This window comes from Typopeltis vanoorti, chromosome 12 (genome assembly GCF_054136105.1).
Source record: "Typopeltis vanoorti isolate ZY-2024b chromosome 12, IOZ_Tvanoo_1.0, whole genome shotgun sequence".
Classification (NCBI taxonomy): domain Eukaryota; kingdom Metazoa; phylum Arthropoda; class Arachnida; order Uropygi; family Thelyphonidae; genus Typopeltis; species Typopeltis vanoorti.
In genome coordinates, this window is record NC_143560.1 from 22,638,018 (window position 1) to 22,663,123 (window position 25,106).

Consider the following 25,106-nt stretch of genomic DNA (forward strand, 5'->3'; position numbering starts at 1 on the left):
TGGTGAGTGGATATGGTAATTAAATGAGACAATTCAAATTAAACACCATCTACTCAGATATACTTAGTAACCTGAAAAACTCGAACAAATTACAATATTTTCCTTTAAATTTACATATTAATTATCATCATCATCATTCAGGCCTCCATGGAGTCAAAATGCATCGTGGGAGATGCTTCCTAGGAAACAAAGTCTATCACATACACTCCTTGACTGTTCTTGCTTTCACCACTCTATCAGGAAATGTATTCCACGGTTCAACTACCCTCCATGCAAAGAAACCACTCCTTACCCTCTTGCTCACAGTTTCCTTTTGCAACTTCCAGCGATGGCCCCTTCTCATCGCTCCTTTGTACTGTTCCACCAAGAAAAGAACTCCATAGTGTCAATCCTGTAATCACCTCTCAACACTTTAAAAATCTCAATCATATCACCTCTCCTTCTATCCACCAAACTCTGCAGTCCACATTCCCTCAGCCAATCCTCAAAACTAACATTGTACAGTCCTGAAACCATCCTTGTTATCTGCCTCTGTGCCCTTTTCACAGTTAATTTATCCCCTTCAAATCCTGGTGACCAAATCTGAGAACAATAGTCTAAGTGCGGTCTGATCAGGGTCTTATACAATGGCATGATAACTCTTCTATCTCTGCAGGTCAGCGTCCTTCTCAGTATTGCAGCAATCCTCTGGGTTACCTTCACCGTCTTTGCAATATGTTCCCTGAATTTCAGTTTTCTATCAATCATCACCCCCATATCTCATCTCCCCTACTTCCTCCAGTACAGCTCCTCCAATCAAGTATGCAGCCTCCCATCGATGTATCCCAAACTTCAAGACTTTACATTTCGCTGCATTAAACCAACATTCCCCACTCATTAGCCAACCAGTCTACTTTATACAAATCCTCTTGCAGGGCTGCTGCATCTGCACTATTACTAATAACCCTTTCCAGCTTCACATCTGCAAACACCCGATTATCCCACTGCAATCCATTGACAATGTCATTGATATAAAGGTTAAACAATACAGGTCCCAGTACTGAGCCCCATGGGACTCCACTTGTAACCTTCTGCCTCCTTGATACTGCCCCACCATACACAACTCTCTGATACCTATCAGACAGCAAATTCTGAATCCAGTTGACTAACCCGACACCTAAACCCATGTGCTGCAACTTAAATATCAGCTTATCATGTGGCACCCTGTCAAATGCTTTTGCAAAATCCAAAAAAAATTGCAATATATGCATTTCTCTCATCAACTGCTCATCGCTTTATTATAAAAGGCAATCATATTACTTAATCAAGGGCACCCCTTAACAAATCCATGTTGATTCTCACAGATAACATTACCCTCAATTACTAATTTTTCCAAGATCTTAACTACTGATGAAACACAAACTGGCCTATAGTTAGACACTTCCAGTCTGCTACCACACTTATGCAATGGCACTATCTTACTTTCCTCCCATTCCATGGGCACCTTTCCCGTAACCAGACTTTCATTGAAAAGCCAGGTCAAAGGAGCTGTCAGTTCTTGAGCACATTCTCTCAAATTCCGTAGTGAAATACCATCCAGTCCCACAGCTTTACTGGCATTCAGGGTACTAAGTATTTGGAACACACACTCCTCTTGCACCTCTAAACTGCCCTATTCCTCTAGTATTAAATCTTACTTCTCCAGGATGAATATTCCAATAAGATGTTCATTGAACAACTCCACTATGTCCTCTGCATCAGTCACTCTATTCCCATTTTTATCCCACAATGTCATTTTTCCACAATCATTTCTCCTCCTACTGGCCACATAGCTAAAAAATTCCCTAGGATTATCTTTGGATCTTAGTGTCAGTCTCTTTTTATATTCCAGTTTGGCCTTCCTTACTATATTAGTCACTCTCCCCTCTCCTTATATCTCTTGCATAACTTCTTTTTCAGCTGCAGTTCCTGTTTGATATTGTTTGTCATCCACTTTACACCAAATTGTGTCTTCTTCTTCACTTGTGGAATACAGCTTACTATTACTGCCAACAAATATTCCTTCACAATATCTCATACACTAATGACATCCTGGCCTTCCTATTCTGCCCTCCATGGAACTGCCCTAAGTTGATATCTAAGACTATTATAATCACCTGCCTTATAATTTCACATACATTTCCTTTTCTTTGATACTCCTGCATGTCAATTCATCTTCCATGGTCACTTTCTCCAACTGGAGGAAGAGATGTCATCTCAGTTATTATCAGCTCCTCTGATGCTATGACCAAATCCAAAAACTCTTGAACCTCTTGTTCCCTCTAATACATGTTGTCTAAGACATCTATCCCTCAAGAATTCCAGAAATTCTTATTACTACATGAATTTTCCTCTTCCAAACTTATACTGTTATAGTTAAAATCTCCCATAACAATCATTCTTCTTGCACTTGCCAAGCTCAACTGCCTAAACATCTCCTGCTCCCCACCCTTTATGCTCCTTGGCTTGTAACAAAATGCCACTAAATATCCTGTCTTGACCACCTCTAACTCACCTCATATGCTTTCAAATCTGTGTCACTGGCTTCCAAAGCCTCCACGCTTAGAGGACATAAATCATCACTTATCATAAGCAGTACTCAACCACTGCGTTTTCCCTTCCTATCCTGCCAAAAAATGCTGTACCCTTTTACTTCTATTCCTGTATATCATCTTCCGTCAACCATCTCAGACATCCCAATAATAATCTCAATTAAAAAAGAATTAAACATCCCCACCTACCTATATACCAACACTAATAAATATGAACTTGAGCTGATGTTCAAAAGCAAAATCCAGGTCTTATATATATATGTATATGGTGGTCTGAAAAGTTCTCGGCCTCAACCATAGATGGCAACACTATTGGCAAGATTTTTTTTTCCCAAGTTGGTACAGATGTCGTAAGCATTGCAAGTCATTTTATCAAGTAGTTTTTTTATATAGCTGTCTGAATAAAAAAAAGAAAATAAAATTCTTTGTAAAAGAAAGTTTAATACCAAAAGAAATTCATCCGAAGTTCATAAAAGTTTTATGGGCACTCTTCTCCTTCGTTTTCAACAATTATGAAATGAGCTGCCGAGTTTAAACGTGGATCAGCCTCTAAGATGATCCACGTGAAGGACTAGTACAAACCAGAATCCAAACAGTGGACAGAAGCCAGTTGTTCAGTGCCAAAGAAGACAAAGTCGGTTCCATCAGCAGGAAGGGTCATGCAATCAGTGTTTTGGGATGCTAAAGGCATTTTGTTTATTAATTATCTTGAAAAGGGTAAAACAATAATCATGGAATATTATTTCGATATTTTAACCAGACTAGATGAAAAAATTCATGAGAAAAGATCCGGTTTGCAGAAGAAAAAAATCATCTTTCATCAGGACAATGCACCTACCCACAAAGGTGTTTTTGGTAATGGGAAAATTAAGGGATCTGAACTATGAATTGTTGAAACATCCACAGATTTGGCTCCTTCTGACATCTATCTCATCCCAAAACTAAAAATCTTCCTTGCTAGTCAGCATTTTTCTTCAAATCAAGAGGTGATTGCAGCTGTAGAGAGATATTTTGTAGATCTTACTGAGAACCAATACAAGAATGGGATAATGGCACTGGAGCATCGCTGGAATAAATGTATTAGTCTTAAGGGAGATTATGTTGAAAAATAAAAATAATTTTGAAATTATAAATTCGTTTTTTCATTGTTAGGCTGAGAACTTTTCAGACCACACACACACACACACACACACACACACACACACACACACACACACACACACACACACACACACACAGGAATACCCCGTTTATCGCGGTTTATAATTTGATACCAAAATTCCAATTATTGAGCTCCAAATTCGAATTATCGCGATCGCGAGATGTAGCCCACTACATATGCAACCAGTTCGAGTCACCAGTCTCCAGGTATAGCTATCTTGTAGTGCTTTCGTTTTTATCTGACGGCACCTGCTCACCACTCATCAGTAACTGTCCGCCTTTGCCTAAAGTACATGTGGATATTTATTTCTCTTCTTATTTACCCCTACAATGAATGCTAAAAGAAACACGGATGATATCAAGTTTACAGATATCAAGAAGAAACGTAGAGTGATCAGCTTAGAAGACAAGTTGCATATGATAAGTATGAAGCAAGCATAACCAAAGCCAAAATTGCAAGAGAGTACAGTCTAAATGAATCAACTGTTCGCCATATTTTAGATGATGATGCAAACTATAAGCAACTAGGACAAAATGCATCGACCTCGTCTGCATCCCAAACTACAAGAAACAGAAGCCATCTTACGAATGAAATGGAAACGCTATTGTCAGTGTGGATAGAAGATTGTAACCAAAAGAGAATTCCTCTTAGTCAAATGACTATAAAAACAAACGCACTGAATTTGTTTGAAACTTTAAAAAGAAAACAATTAGAAAGCAAAAATGATTCGGCATCAGTAGTGGAAGAAACTTTCTCTGCAAGTTCAGGGTGGTTTGATCAGTTCAAAAAGCGATCGAGCATTCATAGCGTTTGTGTACAAGGTGAAATTGCAAGTGCAGATGAAAAAAGCAGCAGCTAGTTTTTCTGGTGAATTGCAACAGATCATTGAAGATGATGAAAATGATAATCAAAGATGAAAATGCCCACTAAAACATTTTTAGCAAAAAATGAAAAATCACAGCCTGGCTACAAGGTTTCCAAGGAGCGTGGAACACTTTTACTATGTGGCAATGCTACTGGAGATTACAAGATGAAGCCTCTCTTTATTTATCATTCACAAAATCCTCACCCGCTTAGAAGTTTAGATAAAAATTTTCTCCCTGTTCATTGGAGATTCAATAGAAAAGCTTCAATGACAAAAACAATTTTTGAGGATTGGTTTAAAAACTAGTTTTGTCCTGAAGCTGAAAGGCACTGCAAGTCATTAAATCTTGATTTTAAAATCTTGTTGATAGATAATGCACCTAGTCATCCAACAGCACTGAATGATTTGTGCAAAAATGTAAAAGTTGTTTATTTACCACCTAATACCACTTCCATCATCCAGCCAACGGATCAAGGTGTAATCGCATCCTTTAAGGCATATTAACTATGAAGAACTTTTTCACAAGCAATAGAAAATACTACAGGAGATGAAGCTATGACTTTGACAGAATTCTGGAAGGCATTCAATATCAAAAATTGCATTGAGAATGTCAAGGAAGCATGGAGTGAAGTAACGTCTAGCAACCTGAGAGCGGCATGGCAAAAGATTATTCCTCATTGTGCAAATTATTTTAAAAGATTTGAAAATGAAGTAAACCATGTTATCAATGACATAACTAAGCTTGGCTTCGATCTAGGACTAAAAGAAATTGAAAAAGGTGATGTTCAGGACCTGCTTCAGTCACATGATAAGGAGCTGGATGATGAAGACCTAATTAACCTTGAGAGATAAAACGTGCTTACGATGCTCAAATCGATAATGACGAACAAATTGACGTGGCATTGAAGGAATTTACCCTCAAAGAAATGGATGAAATGTTTAGAATTGTTGAAAATTTTAAAGAAAAAATCTTGAACAGTGATCCTAATCTCGAGCAATCAATGAAAGTTCATCAGGAAAATTAAAATTCCATCCATTGCTACAGAGTTTTATATGAAGAAAAAATTCCACCAGACAACTCTACACCAATTGTTATCCAAGAAAGAATAACTTGTTTTTCTAAATGAACCTTCATTTTTTACTTAACGTTTAACACATTTCTTTTTTACTTCATATATAAAATTTAATTAATAGATTTGAAAAATCCTTGGCAATGATCACCCATTTTACACGCATTATTTATCCCGATTATCATGATATTTTTCATAGCAACAATAACCGCGATAATCGAGGTATTCCTGTATATAAAAAAGAAGTCCAAAAAGAAAAATATCAAGAATTTTAGATAGAACTGGAAACGTAGAGCAGCATGGATATGTTACATGATCAGCAAGTGTTGAGGATATCTCTAAAACAGAGGAAAGGTGTAAGAGGATAACATTTGTTGGATACTTATATCAGACAATATATATATATATATATATATATATATATATATTATGGTTTAATTATCAGCCTTTTGAAGTTCTTATAGAGACACTCACTTCCTCATAAATCAGAGAGTTGAATGTCATAATGTTGTTACTGCATACATACATAGCTCATGGCAAAAACATGATGATAAAAAAGAGAACCATGATGTCATTATATATTAACATGATTGAAGCCAAATGGCTACTGATCTGGGGAGATTCTTGGTTGTTCTTTAATCAATAGAGCACTACCACCTAGTTTCCTAAGAAGGCTCCAAGTTTTACAGCTGGAATGAGTAAATTACCCATTTTTTCCTTCATAATGGTGTTGTTTTGGAATTACAGAAAAAGCAAATAAGATTGATTCTAGTGCATTATGTTTGTTAACTCTGTTCTCTAACCCCCAACCTTTTTTTTTGTGTGGGAAGGATAACTCTGCTGGCTCTGCATCAAACTGCTGACTTGTCTTTATTTGAAAAGCTCTTATGGTATGTTTTGATACACTTTAGGTGCCTCATGAAATTGAGCCCACTTTCACAGGGGCTTTTATTAAATCATTCCTAAAGCTTTATGGCCTTCTTTTATGGTTTGTTTATGTCGAACATCCCTTGTTCAACATAAGTGCTAAAAAAGGTTCATTTAGATTTATGGTCAAACAAACAGGCTATGATGCCAGTGTATATGTAGTGTTCTAATGGCTGGTTTGTCCTAAAAATTAAAAGAAAATACTTATTTTAGGCATTGTTTGGTGTGTGCGTGTTTATAATGACTTCATTATAATTTGCTTCCTCAGAATCTAAATTGAACATATTCATTTCAGAGCATTTGATTTTAATTTGCCCTAATGCAAAACAAAATCTGAATATTCAAATGAAATATGTGAATTATACATAAGAAATTATATTATTTTTTTGGACATGTGCATAAGCAAAAGTTTCTACATGAAATATCTCTGCAAGCAAGCTATTTGCTTTGCATACAGAGCAGTTTCACATCAAGATATCCCCCCCCCCCAAATATATATATATATATATATATATATATATATTTTAGTGAGAGTGAATATTTGTGATTTTTTTTCAGATGCATCATCACAAATTTCTTTCAAAAAAAAAGTCTGACCACATTTCAAAGATCTGCTTAAGTTTAAAACAACAAAACTTTAAATCTTACGCATCGTCTCCATCATTGCATTTTTTTGTATGATGATTCTTCTTTCCGTTACGGGGTACCTTTGGTTCGAGAGATGGAAGCTGCTTAAAGTAGCAAGAAAACTGTTGTATATTGCTAAAATATCAGCCAAAAAATAACAGTAATTAATTCTTCAAATTAAAATAATATATTAATATTTTGTACATGAAATTTCCAACAAGTGAAACCAGTGATGAACTTACCATAAAAAATTATACATTATATGTAATATTCACAACACACACAACATTTACATCCTCTATGATTGTTTATCATCTTCTGGTATATTCTCTTGAGTGGTGCACAAGGTACCATATTTTATTTATTTTTTATTTTTAACATAAATCCACACACACAAATGGTTGTAGACCTATTGACATTAGTACAGTTGGCGTATTGAAGGTTAGAAAAATTGGGCATGTACGAAAGAGCAAATGAAGGGAATCAGGTAGAAAGACCATCTAAATAGAGATTTGGGATTTTTAGTGTTAAGTAAGCAGCCATGTTTAAGAACAAAAAAGAATACCAATAAATACATTTGTGCATAAATACTTCGAAAAATTGATAAATGAAACAAGCAGTGATAACACAGTGGTAAAAAACACTCAACAGGCATGTAGTCGGGAATACATATCCATACTTGAAGTAGAAAAAGCCATCAAACGCCTGAAATGTGGAAAGTCAGCTGGAGTAGACGATGTTCGACCAGAAATGTTTGGAGTCTTACTGTGGCTGCACTGCATAGTTCAGAAAGCCTGGACAGAGGAATGAATTCCAGATGATTGGAGTAGAGCTCTCATAGTACCCATATATAAAAAGGGAAATAAAACTGAATGTGAGAATTACAGAGGTGTTTCATTACTGAGTGTTCCTGCTAACATTTATGCAAGTATACTTGAGAAACGGTTGAAAAGAATTGTAGAAAAAAAGCTTAGTGAAGAACAAGCTGGATTCAGACCAATTAGAGGCTGTCAGGTTCACATCTTCACTTTACGACAAATGGTGGAGAAATCATGGAAATATAACAAAGATCTGTGGTTTTGTCGATCTGGAAAATGCATGACAAGGTGCCAAGGGAGAAGCTATTCAATACATTACAGTTATATTGTGTCAATGGGGCATTATATCAAGCAATACTTAGTCTTTATTTCAGTTGTAAGTCAGCAGTTAGAATTGAAGGAAGTACAGGAAGATGTTTAATGTTAAATCAGGTGTGAGACAAGGATGTACATTATCCCCTCTGTCATTCATTATCTATATGGATCACATTGTGAAAGAAAGTAATATTAAACATGATATCAAAATTGGAGATGTTAATGTCAGCTCTTTGCTTTATGCAGACGATGTTATACTTCTAAATAAATCCACTACAAGTCTGCAAGATTCTCTAAATTGAATGACTGTTGTAATAGATATGGTATGAAGGTCAGCAATAAAAAGACAAAGACAATGAAAACAGGCAGAATCATTGAAAATGTCAACTGCATTGTGAACGGAGAACCAGTGGAACAAGTAAAACGTGTCAGCTACTTAGGCACGATTTTTAGTGAAGATGGTAAATTAAATAAGGAAATAGAAAACAGATTCAACAAAGCTGGTATGGTAGGAGGTCTACTGAATAAATTCATGTGGAATAAGAGAGAAATTAGTCGGAACACTAAATTAGTTGTATACAAGACAGTGTTCAAACCAGTTTTTAACTTATGAATCTGAGAGCTGGGTCAGAAGTAAAATGCTTGACCAAAGACTAGAGACCGCAGTTATGAGAATCCTGAGAAAGATTAGAGGTGTGAACAGATGCCATCAATGGCAATATCATATCAAAAACAAGGATATTAGGAAAGAACTTGACATTATTAGCATCCAGGAATTCATTAGCAGAGCTAATGAATTCCTGGATGCTAATAATGAACTCAGGTGGTATGGCCACCTAAACAGAATGGGTGAGGAAAGATTAGAAAAACAAGTGTTCTCTGCCAGGTTGGCAGGAAAAACGACCCAGAGGAAGACCAAGATATAGGCGGATTGATACGGTACAAAGTGCCTTAGACAATAGAAATATGAGATCTGATAATGTTGGAGTCTTGACAAGTAACAGAATGATTTGGAGAAAAATTGTAGATAAGAAGTTAGCAATGATGTAAATTTTTCATGTAGTACTATCATATCCTGTACACCCCTTGAGGGTACATGGCAGGATTGATGATGATACATTTGTGCAAGAATAGGCTAAATGTGAGTCAGCCCAAAAGAGAAAACTAATCAGGAGACAACTGAAATATCAAAAAACATGGAAAAAACAAGCAAGGTTTTTTTTTTCCCAAGAGGTAAGACTGTGTTTTGGTAATACTGAAATTCACTAGATTATCTTCATACCACTTGAGAAAACAGTACGGAGATTAATATTTCTTAACATGTTGACCGCTGGCTACAAGTTCTAATATTCATCATACTGAAATGTGTGTCATCGACTGTAAGATAATCCATAGCTGATGCAAGTATTTCAAAATGGAAGAATGGGAAGATTGGTGTACAGAGTAATTATAGTAAGACTGAACTAAATATTTTTTCAAAGGAATAAAGGAAGTAACACAAGACATTTGTAAAATAAATACAAAAATCGCAGCATCAGAGGTGTTTTCAAACATGTTTACTAACGTATTTTCAGAGCTTGTATATTTATATTACTAGTTAAAAGTTTGAGCACTTTTCTAATGTCCTTTTGGCAAAAGATCAGAGGAGGCATGTTGTGAGTAGTACTATATATGGTACAGTAAGAGGATATCTGAATTGTCGTCTAAACAAGATTTGGAAGAAAAGACTGATGCTAAGTTCAGCCCTTCTCTAGGTGACATTACCATTGTATAATAAGAATGCAAGAAGAAACATGGAAGGACAGGAGTTGCATCCAACAGCCTTTTGTACTTTTGCCCCTACAAAGTTTACTTGAGATTTTTTATTAACAGTTATGGGATATAATGTAAATTGAGTGAAGGTAAAGTATGCTTAATTTTTGTCTTGGACTGCTTTGGCACATTTATTAGAGAACTAAGGGTTGGATAGGGGGTCAGCAATTTGGAATGGAGTGAAGCATAGCATAAATGTCCTCAATTCCTGCAAGAATAATTTCAGTTATTTGGTCAGCAGGTACTTGGATCATGAGAGCAAACAAAAAAAAGGTTATCAAAATTGGTGTATGTTAAGGCTTAAGTGCTGGGAGGACATCATGTTGGAGGTTTAATGGAATATTTGAAATAATGGAATAATTGGAAGTTTATTTTGCACTTGGTTAGACTATAATAAATTTAGTTTAATCATTTATCCAAGTGTAAGCAAACAAAGTTTGTGCCTGAAAATATCTTCAGGACTGAGGTAAGGTGGTGCAATACCAAGTGCAAAATAAACTTCCAACATCTTTCTCTAAATCCAGAGTAATTCAATAATAAGGTGGTATACACCTGTTGGCAACTTGTATAGGTAAATATGACCTCTCCTATTGCTTCTGCCTTAGTATCTCCACGTTTGGGTCTGCTTCAATAAAGGTCGAAACTGGTCTGGGTAGTGGCCAGACCGATTTCGACTATATATACTGCTATACATGTCCTTGTGGCTTGCGAACATGTATACTGCTATACATGTCTGCAAGAAGTGCTTTGCATTATGGGAGATACTGAGACAAGGAGTGATGAGAGCTTAGTCTGACTTTGCTCGGAGTTGCCTGGTGTTGCACCAACTTACCTCAGTCCTGAAGATATTTTCAGGCACAAACTTTGTTTGCTTACACTTGGATAAAGGATTAAACTAAATTTATTATAATGGAATAATGTTACATGGAAAATTTTGAAAAATGAGCCATAGACTCAGCCCCTCTCACACCTTCTACCTGGCTAAGATATGTAGATGATGTGTTCTCTATTTGGCCTCATGGCCCAGACACATTAGACTTCTTCCTCAGTCACCTCAATAGCCTATATCCAAGAATCCAGTTTATGATGGAAAAGGAAAATAACAGTAGTTTACCCTTCCCAGACACCTTAGTAACACACCTTCCTAGTGATAACCTTTCCTTCACTGTATATAGAAAACCCACTCACACAAGCAGATAAATTCACAAACTCTCCCATCACCACTGCTCTCAACGATATGGCATTATTAAAACTAAACCAACAGCACCCACAATCTTATGTTCCAGTGGAACCTCCCTTTCAACCAAACTCAACACACATACACACCTTCCTTTCCAATGCCTACAGCGATTACAGAATTAAAAAAATAATAATCAGTTCCACCCCCATTCCCCAGCTATCTCTTCAGAAAGCTTTCAGAAATGCCATCACCAACATTTGTGGCACATCAGAAAAAATAGCCAAGTCCTTAATAAAGTACAACCTCTACTAAACTTGCTACCCTTATCCATTCTACCAAACATCAGCTCCCTCCTCTCTCAGTACCTGGAATATATAGAGTACCCTGTTCCTGCAAATTGGATTATTTCAGACAGACAAGTAGATCAGCAACCATCCATTTAGAAGAACACAAATCATACATCTTTAATCATGACTATGGCCAATCTGGTCTTGCAGACCATGTTTTGGATACAATCCACAAGATCTCCTGGAGAAAAACTACCATGCTCCACCACAGTAAATTCAAAAAAGAAAGACTGTTTTTAGAATCTGTGGCAGCACTCAAAAATCAGCTGAATTTAAATAAATATGGTTGCATAAAACTTCCAAAATTTGGGAAACATTAATTATCCAAGGTCCCACTTTACATCCTACACCACCTACAAATGCCCATAGAGGGCATCCCACCTACATAGGACTTTAGTCACTTAGTATTGTGTTGTATTTGAGTGTGTTACAAGTTATTTGTAATCCCTAAAGATGTCTCAGTGACTGAAATCAGTGACAGAGACAAAATATTGGAAGCATTAAAATTAATTTTAATCCTTTCCCAGTGCTATAAATATTCCCAGTGCCATTAAACCTCCACCATGATTACGATTAGCACCTTATATCCTGTTACAACTACTATATTAATGTAGCATAGTGTTTGAAAAGCAAATATGCTAACCACTCGGCCAACCAGTTGGCAAATCACAGTGATATCTTCAGATTGTTCAAGATAAGAGAAATCAGGATATCTGAAATGAACTGATGAATTAGTGCTTAGTGATGAAAATGAGTGTCAAACTGAAAAGAATGAAGTGTAATTTTAAAAAGAATAAGTCTGGAAGTGAGGGGAGGACATTGGGGAAAAAATCTAAGAAATATTGATTTAGCCGAGGGAAGCACAAAGTGAAGTTATCTGGTAACTCAAATAGTGCAGAGCAGACTATAAATGAATATCCTATTAAAAAGAACAATGGAAAACATACTGAAATGGGGGGGGGGGGGGAATCAAAGGCACATATGAGTAGAGCTTGTCTCTTAAGCAGTGAATACCAAGGTAGCACCAATGCTAAGTGTTATGCTATCATAAGCTCTGCTAAATTTTTAAACTTTTAAATTTCTTTCTATACTTGGCTATAAAATATGAATGGATCCATAATAGCCTTCATTTTAATATCTTAATTATGGCAAATTGAAGTCTTTTGGCTATTATACTTTAGTAAAATTAAACTGAAAAATACGAACTGCAGATGCAAATATACAAGTGTTACTGAAGAAAAGTAAAGGCATTTGAAAACCGGTAACAAACTTTAGGGTGAGTAGAAAAATCTGAAGAAAACTGACTGATTCAATAGAAGTATGTAATGAAGGTATCTGCAAAGGCAGAAAAATAAGAACTCTGTTATGTCGTAGAAACTAGAAGTTAGAAGCAGTAGATCAAAATACAAGGACAATATAAAAGTTCCAAGCTAATCAACAAGAGTTGTTAGACAACAGAGAAAAATGTAGGCAAGCCAAAAGGTATATGTAAAGAAGTTAAAGAAAAGTCAAGGGAAGATTTTAGAAATATAGAAACTAAATATCACAAAGATGAAAAATGTTTTACAGGATATCTCAAAATCTTAAAAATGGAGAAAAGGAATCAAAGATTAACACTGTAATAAAAATATAAGAAAAGAAAATTCTGGGATACCTAACTTTGAAAAATTATAAAATAAGTTGGCAAATGATAGTAAAATGCAGAAAATACCCAAATGAAAACAATCATAAATATATATCCATACCTGAGACAGAAAACTGGAGTGAATGATATTCAACCTGAAATATGATGTATAAAACTTTTGCAGTGTCCATGTTGCAATTTAGAAGGTTAGGACAAAGTTGAATCCCAAATTAGGAGTAGATCTCACTATACCAACTTACCAAAATGAGAAATAAACAAGAATGAGAATTAGAGAAATTTCTTCATCAATGCTTCAGGATGGCCAAAAAGTATCTTGAACCTCAGGTTTGGGTTATTCCTTGGAAATAATACATAAGAATATATAGCAAGCTTATAATGGAGCACATTACTTAACCTACTTTTTGGTTATTTTTTTAAGGCATAAAATATTGTTTTAAAATAAATTGGTCAAATAAAAGCATCTTATCAAAATTAAAAATTAGGAAATGACAGGGGTATGAGAGACCTTCAAGTAACTTATGTAGTTTAAATAATATCAAAATTTTGATAAGTAATCTAATTGAAAAGTAAAACCCATTTGAGAAATATATAAACTCAAGCATAAAAGGTGAGTATACGATGGGGAGTCTGAAAAGTTCTGATAAACACCTAGCACATATCTTAAAACCCTTTAACCCCCATGTTTCATCAAATTATAATATTTGTTCCTTTTCTTTTAGGATAGGATATATAAAAAGACAAAATGAATTCATTTTTGTTCTAGTGTTTATCAGAAATTTCCAGACCCCCCCCCTCCCTCACATATAAGGCAACTTTAAAGAATAAATAATCAGGACCTTACCTTAGGAAAAATCTTACGAGGTCCTGAGTGAAGAATATAGAATTTAGTTCTATATTCTAAGAACTAAATTAAGATCTAAGTGGTATAAAATTTATGTTGGCATTTATGATGTTGGTAACATGAATGCTATTTTTTTTTCTTTTAAGAGATTTTGGCATAATTTGTATACTGTGCTTACTTTGGCCTTTTTTGTTGAAATTAGTTCTTGAGGATTGTTTATTTCAATTGCAGTGATACTGTCAATTGTTTACTGTAGATTTCATTTTTGATTCAGAGATAAAAAAGGACAGAATAAGGACATGAAATGAGATTGTATGGGTATCATGTTCAAGAGTATCTCCCTGCATGTCCCTATATGGCCTCAACAGCCTCCAAAATACCACTACTCAGACTTCCACTCCTGGCACAGCTGCTCAAAGAGTATGTGGCAAAAGGGATTATGCACCAGGAAGCTTCCTGACTTGATAGTGACAGGTTCTGGAGGCCCTCTATACCATCTGGTGGCTGGATAGCAGCACCACCATTTTTATTGCTCTACAGTCAAAGTGGAAGTTTCAAGTGTCTAAGTATATCTGGAACCCTTGAAGATTATCATTCACATTGCATGGAGCCAATGGGAGGACAAAAACAGAATCTGTGCTCTAGAGGCAAAATATAGATTAGCAAATTCAGGATACCAATAAGTAAGGTGGTGGGGTGTTCCCCAGGTGATGAAAGTCATCTACCAGCCAGTGGGTCTAGCTGGCATTTCTTTAACTAGGACAATATTCTATTGCAGCAGGAAGTATTTCGGGAGGTATGATGCACTGAACTTTGAAGTAACAGTGAAGGTAGATACAGATAAGTGGGATGTCCAAGACTGGTAAAATCCAGAGCTCTCCTGTTACAGTGAAATGAATATCAAACCAAGAGCCTACATGAATGTAGGCTCGTGACTGTGTAGAAATGTGGTTAGTTAATTTTCTAAATGCAGGCAAATACATCTTCTATATAGTGAACCCAGGAAGAGTTTATGATTAATGATTGAAAAATCAAGTATCTTCTAGATGATTTAAATAATCATTAACCAAAGTTAATGACATAGGGCTCCTACCTATGGGCCTATTCTCATTATCTATTTATAGATCTCATTTTTCCAGCTAAAATATCTCAACTGTATTACAAATATTATCATTTAATTACATGCATTTAATTACAATTTAATGGTAGAACAAAAACCAGAATCTGTGCTCTATCTGTATACTAATAGAGGCAAAACACAGATTTGCAAATTCAGGACACCAATATAGTGGGGAGTTCACAGGTTAAAATCCTTTACGGCCCAGTGGGTCTAGCTGGCATTTTCCATAACTAGGACATATTACAAATATCTTCACATCAAAAAGAAGAGAAATATTGGCAGCCAAGAAGATGTTAGAGAATAGAGACAACGTTAAAGCTGACCAAAATATCAGAAGCTCATAAGGAAATCATTTATCATCATTTTCCTGATACGTATCCTCAAGGGATGTTCAAGCTGCTATAACAGCACTAAATGATTAAGTTTACATCTCCTATCCAGAATTTTCCTCCAAATTAGTCTATTACTTATCAGCACACTCAAATACTGTCATATCTAACAATTTGTGCTTCTAAGGCACTTTGGACTAAATTAATCCACCTTGACCTTGCTTTTCCTCTGGATCTCTTTCCCTGCTATTCTAGAATTAAACACCTGTTTCGCTAACCTTTCCTCACCTATTTTATTTAAGTGGCCAATACCACCTTAGGTTAGCTATGCTTATACATTCTTCTTGAATGCCAACGATGTCAAGTTCCTATCTAATATATTCATTTTAATATAATTTTGCCATTGATGCGATCAGTTCACTCCCCTAATTTTTCTTAGAACCCTCATGTGGTCTCTAGTCTTTGATCACGTGCTTTATTTCTAATCCAACTCTCAGATCCATAACTTAAAATTGGTTTGAACACTGTCTTGTATACTAATAGTTTGGTGTTTTGGCTAATTTCTCTCTTATTCCATATAAATTTATTCAGCTGGGTACCCACCATACCAGTTTTGCTTATTCGGTTGTCTAAAAACTGTGTCGTCTTCTTCTTTCGCTATGCCTTATCCCATGCTAAACGGGGTCAGCATTCCCATCTTTATCTTCTTCCAGATTCTCTGGTGCAGGGCATCTTCCCGACTCCATCCTTTCTCCCTAAGATCCTCTCCCACCTTATCCCTCCATCTGAGTTTGGGCCTGCCTCTTTTCCTCCTTCCCTCCACTTCCATACACTCCACTTGTTTACCAACATGCTCTTCACTCCTTCTCTCTACATGACCGAACCAGCTCAGCTTGCTTTCTTGTACCTTCTTACCAATCGGTCTCACCTTGATCGTCCCTCTGATGTAGTCATTCCTTATCCTGTCCTCCTTTGTCACACCACTCATCCACCTCAACATACACATCTCTGCCACCTCCATCTTCCTCTCCTGTGCCTTTGTTATAGGCCACGTCTCCATGCCATGGAGCATCACCAGCTCACCACCATCTTATACAGCTTTCCTTTCATCTTACAACTCACTCTCTTGTCACACAGGACCCCACTCATCTTCCTCCAGTTCATCCAGCTGCATGTTATTATGTGCTGTATTTCCTCATCCAGGTCACCATTCCTCTCGACGACCGACCAAGGTACTTGAATTTCTTCCCTGAAGTTAACCTTTCACCCTGGAATTGTATGATCATATCCTCGTCACCCCATGTTGATATATATTTGGTCTTTACCCGGTTAATTTTCATGCCTCTCTCCTCTAATACCTTTCGCCACTCTTCCAGGATCTTTTCAAGCTTCTCTCGGCATGATTCACAGAGAACAATATCATCGGCAAACATCATACTCCATGGCACCTCCTTCTTGACGTCCTCCACTAGTACATCCATGACCAGATCAAAGAGGTAGGGGTTCAGAGCTGATCCCTGATGGAGCCCTACGACAATGGAGAACTCCTCTGTCATGCTGACACTAGCCTGACCTGAGTTTTCACTCCCTCATACATCTCCTTCACCAACCTCATGTGATTTTCCGACACCCCCTTCTTCCTCATACACCTCCTATTCTTTGTTTTTCTCAGTGCACAATACACTTCCTCTCTGCTTATGTCCTGCACCGATCCTTCGTTTGCCTCTCCATCCTTACACCTCTCTCTTGGATTCTGCTCATTTAGTAGATTACAAAAATATTCTTCCCATCTTCCTCTGATTTTGTCCTCTTGTAGTACTACTCCTGTGGTGTCCTTTATCTGCTTAACTTATGTTATGTCTTTCGAGGCATTATCTCTAGCTTTCGCTATTCTCAACAACTTAGCTTCACCACCGTTTTTTTCCAGTACTTCATAAACTTCTTCAACTGCCCTCGCCTTCGCCACAGCTCTCTTTGCATTTTTCTTCGCTAATCTATATGCCTCCTTGTAGGCTCTGGTTCCAGTCATGTCCCATTTTTTCTTTGCCTCTTTCTTTTCCCTGATCCAACGGTACCTCCTCATTCCACCACCATGCCTCCTTATCCTCGGGCGGCCCCTTTCCTGATGTTATACCGAGCACCTCTTCTCCAATTTTTCTAATATTCCAACTATTTACATCCCACCATTCTTCCACATCCTTTGGTAACTTCATTCCTTCCAAAACCTTTTCTTTAAACTCATTCCTTGGACCTTTCTCTTCCAATTTCCACCACTTTATTTTCCTATCTTTCTGCTACTTTTGTCTATTCTGCTTTTCCCCGTTTATATCACAGTCTACCACAACCAACCTGTGCTGTGCCACTACACTTCCTCCGTTAATCACTTTACAGTTTTTCACCTCCTTCAGATGTTTCTTATGGCACATAATATAGTCAATCTGACTAATCCTATCCCTGCTCTTATAAGTTATCAGGTGTCCAACTCTCTTCTTAAACCATGTGTTAGCTATAGTCAGGTCGAAGGCCACAGCATGCTCTACGATTCTTTTACCTTCTTCATTTCTTTCACCACTACTCCAACCCCCGTGCACTCTTTCTTCACCACTTCGTTGCCATCCTACATGCCCATTCAGGTCTGCTCCGATGATCACTCTCTCACCATTACCACCTGGTCTAGTTCTCTACAGAATGCCTCTTTCTCTTCCTCATCACAACCCACTTGTGGAGAGTTTCCACACACTATCACAGCCACGATTCCTCCAATCTCAAGCTTAACACTCATAATCCGATCGTTCTTCCAGCACACCTCGCAGACTCCACCCTTCAGCTCCTTGTCGATGATGATTACAACTCCGTTTCTTCCATTCTCATTCACCCCGCTGTAAAAGTTTATATCCTTCCGCCAGCTCCTTTGCTTTATTGTCCTTCCACCTTGTCTCCTGCATGCACAAGATCTTCAGCTTCCTTCTTCTCATCATGTTTACTATCTCTCTCTCTCTACTCTTCTCATTCATTGTACCCACATTCAGCGACCCGATTCTTACTTTACACACTCTCTTTCTGTTGGACTCGCTTCTTTAGTCGAACACGTCCTTGGTTTGGTAGCCCAAGCCCACTTCTCACTGTCCTCGGGCGACAGAACTGCGCATCGCTTACGGGGGCTGCTCTAGCTGTTGTCCTTTCTCCGTTATTCGACATTTCATCCCTGGTTTTGGCATGTTTTTTTATGGCTGGATGCCCTTCCTGATACCAACCCCCTTCCCATTTATCCGGGCTTGGGACTGGCACAGAGATGGGCTAACTTGCCCTCCCCAGTGGCTGGGCTAAATAGCTGAATTATTTTACTTATATATGGATCTCCATTCAGAATGCAGTTGAAGTTTTCTATGATCCTAGGCATCGGGGGTATATATATATATATATATATATATATATATATATATATACAGGGTGTTCGGGATAAATTTGACAGTTTCGTAAGGAAAAAGAAAATCTTCTTTGTATCTATTAAATTTAATGAATTGACAAAAAAACATTACAGGCAGAGTTAATTACAATACTATCAACAAGATTTACTCAAAATAACCACCATTAGCATCGATCACAGCTTCAATTCTGCTTCGGAACCTCGAACAAGCTGATGCTACAGTCTCCCTGGGAAGGGCCGCAAAAACTGTTTTAATTTTATCCATTAACTGGGCTTTTGTATTACTGGAAGTGCGATTGGTGTCTTTTTCAACTGCGCCCCATACAAAATAATCCATGGGGTTAAGGTCTGGGGAGTTTGGAGGCCAAACATTTGGACTGGTGAAGTCGTAGAAATTTTCAGACAACCATTTTTGACTTTTCCCAGAGGTGTGGCAAGGGGCCGAATCCTGCTGCCATACATACGGCCTACCATTGGCTACCCTTGTTATCCAGGGCTTGACTACAGTTAGCAACTCCACGAACAAAGCCCGAATTCCAATGCCAGGGTTCTTCAACACCTGTTCCTGCAGATTTGCGAGGAATTCTGCTGTACGAACGCAATCAGATCGTCTGCTAGGGATCTTTCTTCTTGCTACATCCTCGTAGTCACCATTGCAAGTCTCTAGTTCATGCCTGATTGTTTTTACTGTATTCAGGGAGCATTGGGCAGCAGTCGTAATATCCTTATTTTGATGGCGGGCACGAATCATCATGATACAAGTTATTCTCTTCCATGATTCAGGTGGGTTCCAGCTATCCATCCTTTCTGACATCTTGTATATGAATGAAGAAGGGTCCAAACTTTTAAATGAAGAGAAGTGTGTGTTAATACATGTAACTTACGGAAAAATATAATTAATTATAAATATGTCAAATTTATCCCGAACACCCTGTATATATATATAAACTGTGATTATACATATAAATTTCAACCAATTGGTATGGAATACGTTCTAATAAAAGCTGAAAATTGCTTAAAGTCCTAAAGCTACATACTAAGTAGGCTGAATATGTGCCATCCAAATTCTTGGAATTTTTATTCCACCATTATTGTTGAGATTAGGGTGGTTAATCAGGATTTCATAGGCTTCTTTAAATTTTCTTTCATAACACAGGTTTTTGTATGATGTAAAGAGCAGGTACTTTTCCAATCAATTAGTGTAGGGTGTTGAGAGCGTGATCTGAGAGGCCTGCTTCACCAAAACTGTTATATTTAACGTGTCTTTTGTGTTCTGTATCAACTTACATTCATCACATGAATCAACTAATCTCTGATAACAGCACCTATCAGCTTGTAAACTATAATCCAACTAACAGAATAAAGAAAAAAAACTGAAAAATTATTTCAGTCCATCACCTCTTGGCCTTCAGATACTATGAAAAAACTTATACCCCATTACGCCCGTTCTCCCAGAATATATGGTGTTCCTAAAGTACACAAACAAAGCATTCCACTTCGGCTGATAATTGAAGAAATAGATAGCCCTAATTATCATCTAGCCAAGAAATTAGCGTCAACACTCAAGGAGTTAGTAGGTCATTTCCCCTCCAAATAAAGAACACACAACATTTTATAAACAAAATTAAAAACATAACACTCGGCAAAGATGATTTATTAGTCAGTTTTGACATTTCTGCCTTTTCCACAAATATCCCAATCGGTGACACAATTCTTCTCCTACAGAACAAATTTCTGCCCAACATTACGGCCCTCTTTGTCCAAGTACTACGTTCCAGTTACTTCACGTGGCAAAATAAATTTTACCTACAAAAAGAAGGTGTGGCCATGGGCTCACCACTATCACCCCCAATTGCTAACTTTTATATGGAAGCTTTTGAGCAAAGTGCTCTCGATTCCTTTACTCTAAAACCTATATTGTGGCTTAGATATGTTGACGATGTTTTCGTTATCTGGCCACACGGTCAATAAACTTTAAACACATTCCTCTGCCACCTGAACAAACGTGAACGCATACAATTTACTATCGAAATTGAAAATCAGAACTCGCTCCCATTGCTGGATACACTGGTCCCACGTCTTCCTTCAGGCAGTCTATCCTTCATGATTTACCGCAAACCGATACATACTGCCCAATATATAAACTCATGTCACCACCAATCACAAAAATTTGGAGTTTAATATCCTTAAAAAACAGAGCTCTAACAATTTGCTCTAATCGACAAGCTCTTAAACAAGAATTAAAGATTATTAGCAACACATTTATAAATAATGGCTATAACAAAAATACCATTAATAAAGTTCTTCATAAAACTTCATCAAAAAAGAATATAGATTACAGTAAAACCATAGCCATCCCATACATTAAAAGTTATCAGAAAAAATCAATAGAATCCTACACCATTATAATCTCAATGTCACTTTTAAACCAGCTATAAAATTAAAAAACATATTCAACTCCTCTAAGGTTCCTCTCCTCCCATTGGCACATCCTGGAGTTTATTGCATCTACTGCACCTGTAACTTACCTCATATTGGTGAAACTGGAAGTACAATCCCTATACGTAAAAAAGAACACAAAAGACATTAAATATGACAATTTTGGTGAAGCAGGCCTCTCAGATCATGCTCTCAACACCCTACACCAATTGATTGGAAAAGTACCTGCTCTTTACATCATACAAAAACCTGGTATGAAAGAAAATTTAAAGAAGCCTGTGAAATTCTGATTAACCACCCTAATCTCAACAATAATAGTGGCATAAAAATTCCAAGAATTTGGATGGCACATATTCAGCCTACTTAGTATCTAGCATACTTTAGGACTTGAAACAATTTTCAGCTTTTATTGGAAACTATTCCATACCAATTGGTCGAAATTTATATGTATAATCACAGTTTTTTATTTATATATATATATAAACATGCTGCTCTCCAGACCAATTTAATTTTGTAACCTAATAGATAATAAGACTAGCTTTGATGTAGTAAAGTTTTTTTTTTTCACCAGAGGTCAGGCCAATAATTGTTGTAACATTTGATCAGTAACTTTAGTAAACTATGTAGATTGTAGTGCAGCTTGTTTCTCTGAATATATGTGTATGCTCCAGATGATGACCTTGATATGAAGGTCGAAATGTCGAGTGTTCATTTTGGTTTATATCAAATTAAAGTTTTGCTCTAACACGGTAGTTGTCTCCACAATTTTTGAATGATGTGGTATCTTCCAGGGTAGTCTTGAACTGTCCACTCTTTTAATATTTGTATGCTATGTTCAATGCGGAGTCAATTTTTAGTTCTTTACATATTTCTATGCTTTTTTTTTTTTTTTGTCCCAGAGATTATAGCCAATTTCTATTTTTTAGCAGTCGTTTTTATAGTTCATAATTCACTTCCAAGCAGTAAATAAAAGGATCTTGCCAAAACTTTATAAACTCTTATTCTTGTATGCTTTTGAACTTGATTAGGTTGGAAAACATTATTGATCATCTCTGTTATCTTTAGGAAGTTTGAAATTTTAATATCAATGTCAGTTTCATTTGTATATGATACAACACGTGAGGAATTTGAAGCAGTTAATTTGTTCTAAAATTTTATTTTCAATCATGATTGATTTCACTTCTGACTGAAGATGATCCATTAAAAGTATGATTTTTGTTCTGCTGTTGATTTTTGCATTCCAAATTTTTTTAGCAATGTTTAAGGAGTATATTAATCTCTGGAGTTCACTTCTTGCTATGATTATTTGGTCATCTGCAAACAAAATGGTATCATGTATAGTTTCATGATCCAGTTTAAATACTGGATCATGAAACTATACATGTTTTATATTTTTATTTTATTTCCATTTCTTTACTATTTAATCTATATAGATATTAAATATGAGTGATAACAAGGATTGCTATTTTCAGATTATGTAACTTTTTCATTGATTCCTAAGTTTTTCATCCTAGAGTATTTTCAAATGTCATTAATGACTGATTAGTCTTGATAATGATGCCTTTTGGTCTTGTCAACCAAAGGGCAATCGCTGCCAAACAAGCTATGGCATTCCAACAGACAAATGACAGCAATGCATTATTTACATCAGTCATTCAAACAAATTGACAATACTATAATGACACTGGAGTATATTACGAGGACAATATCATCAAGCAGTCCCCGGGATACTATTACATTGTATTACATACTATTATTAATGTGATTAATCCAAATTAATCTTGCTAATTTTCAGGGCTCTCAAAATGTCAATCTTATACTTTTGTCTTATGAAACACTATTAATTGCATCCTTCCACCTAGATCTTCCCCTGAGACCTTTTTTGTCCTCATGACACCTAACACTGTTTTGTTAGCATTTCCTCCCTGTTAGGTGAATGACTGCAACATGTTAGATTAGCTGTGCACAAAGATCGTCATGTTCTTTTCCTTCCTAATATCTTCATTTTTTTTATAGGATTTTGTCACCATGTTCATTCCTTTCTTTTTTTTCGGAACTTCACGTCTAAGGTGTCTGGCCTTTTATCAACTATTTTATTTCTAACCCAACACTCAGATCTACAAATTAAAATTGATTTGAACACTTATCTTACATTGCTAGTGTTTTGGCTTATTTCTCTTTTATTACATATTCCATTCATTCAAATTTCATTTGCATTATAGCTAAATAGCTGAAGTACCTTATTTGTTTTCCTATTTGTTTCCAACGAGAATACAGCTGATGATTTTCATTTTGAATAATTTTCATCTTATTGCTGTTCTTCATACCACAATTTCTTCATCATCATCAAATTCCTGATATACCCTCAAGGGGTGTACAAGATATGATAGTACTACATGAAAAATTTACACATTTACAACTTGCTAGCTACAATTTTCCTCCAAATCAATCTATTACCTGTCAAGGCTTCAACATTGTCAGATCTCATATTTCTATCTTTTAAGGCACTTTTCACCATATCAATTCACCTATATTTTGGTCTTACTCTGGGTCTTTTTCCTGCCAACCTGGCCGAGAACACTTGTTTTGCTAATCTTTCCTTGCCTATTCTGTTTAAGTGACCATACCAAATGAGATTAGCTCTGCTAATGCATTCTGATGCTGACAATGTCAAGTTCTTTCCTAATATCCTTGTTTTTAATATGATATCGCCACTGATGCCATCTGTTCATGCCCCTAATCTTTCTCAGGACTCTCATATCTGCAGTCTCTAGTCTTTGGTCAAGAGTTTTATTTCTAACCCAGCTCTCAGATCCATAAGTTAAAACTGGTTTGAAAACTATCTTATATACAGCTAATTAAGTGTTTTGGCTAATTTCTCTCTTATTCCATATAAATTTATTCAGTTGACTTCCTACCATACCAGCTTTGTTAATTCTGTTGTCTATTTCCATCTTCACTAAAAATCGTGCCTAAGTAGCTGAAAGGTTTTACTTGTTCTATAGGTTCTCCATTCACCGTGCAGTTGATATTTTCAACTGCTTCTGCCTATTTTTATTGTCTTTGTCTTTTTAATGCTGACCTTCATACCATATCTATTACAACAGTTATTCAATTTAGTCAGGGAATCTTGCAGACTTGCAGTGGATTTATTTAGAGGTATAACATCATCCGCATAAAGCAAAGAGCTCACAATGTGATCCCTATAGATAATGAACAACAGAGGGGATAATGTACATCCTTGTCTCACACCAGATTTAACATTAAACCATCTTCCTGTACTTCCTTCAATTCTAACTGCAGACTTACAACTGAAATAAAAACCAAGTATTGCTTGATATAATGCCCCATTGACACCATATAACTCTAGTGTTTTTGAATAGCTTCTCTTTTGGCACCTTGTCATATGCATTTTACCAGAACAAGTTACCATAAGCTGTTTTAACCTTATTAAATAAAAATCTCAGGAGGAGATATAAATGTGGAAAGTATTTTACCTTGAGTATAATAAATGTTAAAGATACCAAGCTATTTTAAACCTGGTTTTACTCTATTTCCCAAGTAAGCAAACAGACAAACAAGTCAAGTTTATGCCTGCAAGCGTTGCAAGTC

The 25,106-nt window shown here is 36.4% G+C and overlaps 1 protein-coding gene across 1 annotated transcript in view; it reads right to left on the reverse strand.

Annotated features, from left to right (window-relative positions):
* The window catches only part of LOC150100629 (ubiquitin carboxyl-terminal hydrolase 3-like), a 301,152-nt gene that overhangs the window by 161,506 nt on the left and 114,540 nt on the right, over positions 1–25,106 (reverse strand). Inside the window, exon 7 of the mRNA XM_090401701.1 lies at positions 7,243–7,356. Coding sequence (XP_090257827.1) covers positions 7,243–7,356 — 114 coding nt within the window. The remainder of the gene's footprint in view (positions 1–7,242; positions 7,357–25,106) is intronic.